Here is a 3474-nt window from a genome sequence, read left to right on the forward strand (position 1 = left end):
GGTTAAAGGTAAGATAAACGTATGGATTGAGCCCACTGTAGGCAAATGCTATTAGAAAAAGCAATAAAAATATAAGATCTGACTCATCTTGTTCATAATCAAAATGGTAGAGGCTACTTCCTACAAAAAAGGGAAAGAAACACAGCATATATAAAATCACAACAGTTATCATCATCCGGGTAACTTTTCTGGCTGTTTTTATGGCTTCAGCTTGTCTTTGATTCTGATTGGTTCCTTCTCCTGGTACCTCACGTGACCAAAGTTTGTGACAAACAATGATGTAAAGAACTGCTGTTATGAAAAGAGGCAGGACAACATTCAAAGAAACAGTCAAAAGATAAAATGCTATCTGTTTTTGTAGTAAATTAATTGTATCGCAAAAATAGTCTTGTTTGCTTTTTTGCAAGCTTCCTCTGACGGAGACTTCTATGGAACAAACAACGGACCAACTCCACGATATTAGGATTATCTTTTTAAAATGTCGAGATAAGGCGAGGACCGGAAAGGTCGAATAACAGCGTAAAAGCGATCAACAGCAGTGGTCGGGAGAATCCAAATTGTAAAGATGGCCGGAATAAACATGTTTGCTAGAAATAACTTGCAAGTGATCAGACCTACAATGCCTCCGAACCAGCGCCCTCCCATAAGATAAAATAAAATATGTAGAGATTCCATTAATGTTCTGTAGAGATCAGCGCAGGCTTGATTCAAAATCAAATAATTGATTGTGGTCTTCATGGAGTTATCTGTTCGTATAATGTGAATGATAACTGAGTTGCCGAATATTGACGCGGTAAATAAAACGACGTACGCAGTAGATATCAGACCCGGTACTAGCTGGATACCTGCTGCCGCCGCAGCACGAGTCTCATTCCCTGTAAATAACAAGATTGAAAAATATCAGTGATATTCGCTGAAATATGACTTAGTGGCTGAATTAATTATGGTGAGTATGATGCTAAACGCTACGGAAACCTGGACACAATTTATGCAAAATTTATTTTCGGCATCTATAGCTCAAGACTTGAAACATGGACTACCGCGTCCTTTTTTATGGACCGACATTTAGTAACATCGAACACGGCACTGACGAAAGTTTACCTAGCATGTAAGTGAACACTAAATCGAGAGTAATTATAAACACTAAATTATTACCTGTACATGGAATATCACTACTTCTGTCAAGATCAGGTTGCATGTCGAGGCCACTGCAATTTGTACCAGACGTCAACTTCATCTCACTCACAAGAAGCTCTTTACATATTATCTATAATTAAAAATCAGGCCTGGTTTAAAACTTTTCTATAATCGAAAACCTCACCTTTGAGCATCCAAGCTGAACATCACAACATGATCACAGCTGGAAAGCGCGCCCAAGCATAACTCAATTTCTTTAAAGGTGTACTTGGTAAGGTAAGATTACTGTAAACATTTGCGAGGAAACAGAATGATTTCGTTTACTGCTTGTTTTAATGAAACTGACCAGTTCTTAATTACTTTTTCCCTGATCCTTTGTTAGCTACAACTTCCTGCATGGCCCTATAAAACATTTATTTCTCACTGTTTTTGGATATCTTTATATCGACTTACATTATTTTATCCTTGATTTTCTTTGTTCTTGCTCAATGCTTGACTTTCGACCAGCTAAAAAACTACATGGCGTGTAATTTGGTTTCTCGTTTTTGCCGTTTTTTCGTGTCTATCATTCAATCATCCTTGACGCATAAGGTCTCAAATTCCATTTATCAGTACTGTATATTGTACTACAACTGTCAGTGAGAGATAATATTTTTCCATTTGATTTAGAGGTTTTCGTAATGAAACTTGTTGGCTCCGTTGTTTTGATAGACATCTAGTCATTTGAACGTCTTGAAAGAGTCATTGTTTGACTTTCTTAAATCCAATATTAAAATAAAAATATTAATAAAAGCAGGTGTTTTATGAGGATGGACTTGTCACATTCATAGCCGAAGGAGATTTCACACCCAATCGAGTTCGTACCAAGATGTCAAGCGAGTTTCGCCACAGCATTCACTTCACGCTTAAACGTGAAATAATCAGTGTTTTCACTTTTAAGAGTAGTTATTTTAATTTTGGTATATGGTGGACTGTAATTTTTTTGAATTTAAATTAAGCTTACTTCTTGATAGACTCACACAGAGAAGGGAGCGAACTCCGGCGGTCAACCCCTCAAAAATGTGTGGTGCAAACTTGGTTAGTGCGAAGTCGATTGGGTGCTCGATAAAACTCGATCAGTGAAATCGAGTACGTTGTAATTTCATATAATTTATAATATGATTAATTGCTTTTTTTACAGAAATTAAAATTTCACCGGAGTAGTGAAAAAAAAACACCCCCCCCCCAAAAAAAAAACTGGTTCAATTTCACCTGTTAACACCCCCCTCCCCTTCCCTTCCCCCCTCGGGCATATCCTCAGGATTTGCCTTTTTTTCTTATTTAGCGGGCTATTAATCTGATCTCGTAAAGAAATTATTTGATGTCCTTTCTGTGTGTGAAAAGGGGCTATTAAATTTTAATTCATACCCTGTTTCGTGCTTCTTGCAAAGGCAAAAGAATGGTAAACCAGAAACTGCAGAAGACCGCCTACGAAAAACGCTGCCATTGTAGGACATACGGTTGCTGACGAGTCCCAATAAGGACGAAACAGCTGTCCACTGTTACGATCTTGCTTTATCAGTTATTGTCATGTTGGTGTCTCGAAACGTCTTTCACGTAGTATCAGTCTTGCAGTCTATTGTTTTCCAAAAGAATGGTACATGTCTTCTTCTTCAGGGCACTCCTTTACTTCCATTTGCTCACTCTTGGAGATAAAATCTGGTAAAAGAGAGGACCCCGTCATCATAAAAGGCAGGCATTTTATAGAAAACTTATAACATTTGCCACAAGAGAACATTTTAAAGAAGCCTTCTTAACACATAAATTGTAACTACCTTGACATAGAGGATGAGGACAGTTCTTCAACCCACAATATCTTAGCATAAAAATTTAATTGGATGGAAGACTGGAATCCATGTAAACTTCTCTGAAGAATTTGAAGAATTTGTAAAAAGGAGTTCCATTTACAGTAGACGGGATGAACAGGTTTGAGGGCGCCCTGGCAAGACATCAATTTTGTAGTTCCACTCTATTTTGAAAACTGTCTCCGCTGCATCTTGTTGTGATAAGGGTTACTTTTGTTGGTAAAGAAATGTGCCTCTTATGCTAACTTATACAAATGAACCTTGTTGCTAGCAGAATTAACAATAGTTGCAACACCCTGATTATCGGTGTACCATTTAACATAATTTCCCTTGAGCAAATGAGAAAAACCTAGTAGAGCATGTTTGACACACAAGCTCTCTCCACGTTGAACTTTGTCTCATTTCAATAGCATCCAATTCTTGTGCGAAACAGGTTTGCTGTTCATGGAGATAAAGGCAGCAAACCAACAGCACTAGCATCAAAAAACACCAT

At 37.7% G+C, this 3474-nt stretch overlaps 1 protein-coding gene across 1 annotated transcript; it reads right to left on the reverse strand.

The window, feature by feature from the left end:
* Nucleotides 1–418: 418 nt before the first annotated feature.
* LOC149101919 (putative G protein-coupled receptor 19) lies at nt 419–1380 on the reverse strand. The gene is made up of 2 exons (XM_089274854.1): nt 1156–1380; nt 419–875 (listed from the first exon to the last, which is right to left on the reverse strand). The coding sequence occupies exons 1-2, from the start codon at nt 1235–1237 to the stop codon at nt 466–468; spliced, it is 492 nt and encodes a 163-aa protein (XP_089130980.1). The 5' UTR covers nt 1238–1380; the 3' UTR covers nt 419–465.
* Nucleotides 1381–3474: the final 2094 nt, after the last annotated feature.

Source organism: Orbicella faveolata, unplaced genomic scaffold (genome assembly GCF_042242905.1).
Source record: "Orbicella faveolata isolate gen_17 unplaced genomic scaffold, um_ofav_v1 contig_36, whole genome shotgun sequence".
Taxonomy (NCBI): Eukaryota; Metazoa; Cnidaria; class Anthozoa; order Scleractinia; family Merulinidae; genus Orbicella; species Orbicella faveolata.

Bases quoted from the DNA above. Each gene is read 5' to 3' on its own strand.
- LOC149101919 (XM_089274854.1), bottom strand. From the start codon at position 1,237: ATGAAGTTGACGTCTGGTACAAATTGCAGTGGCCTCGACATGCAACCT. The intron at 876-1,155 runs GTAATAATTTAG...TGTTATTTACAG, and splicing joins TAGTGATATTCCATGTACAG to GGAATGAGACTCGTGCTGCG.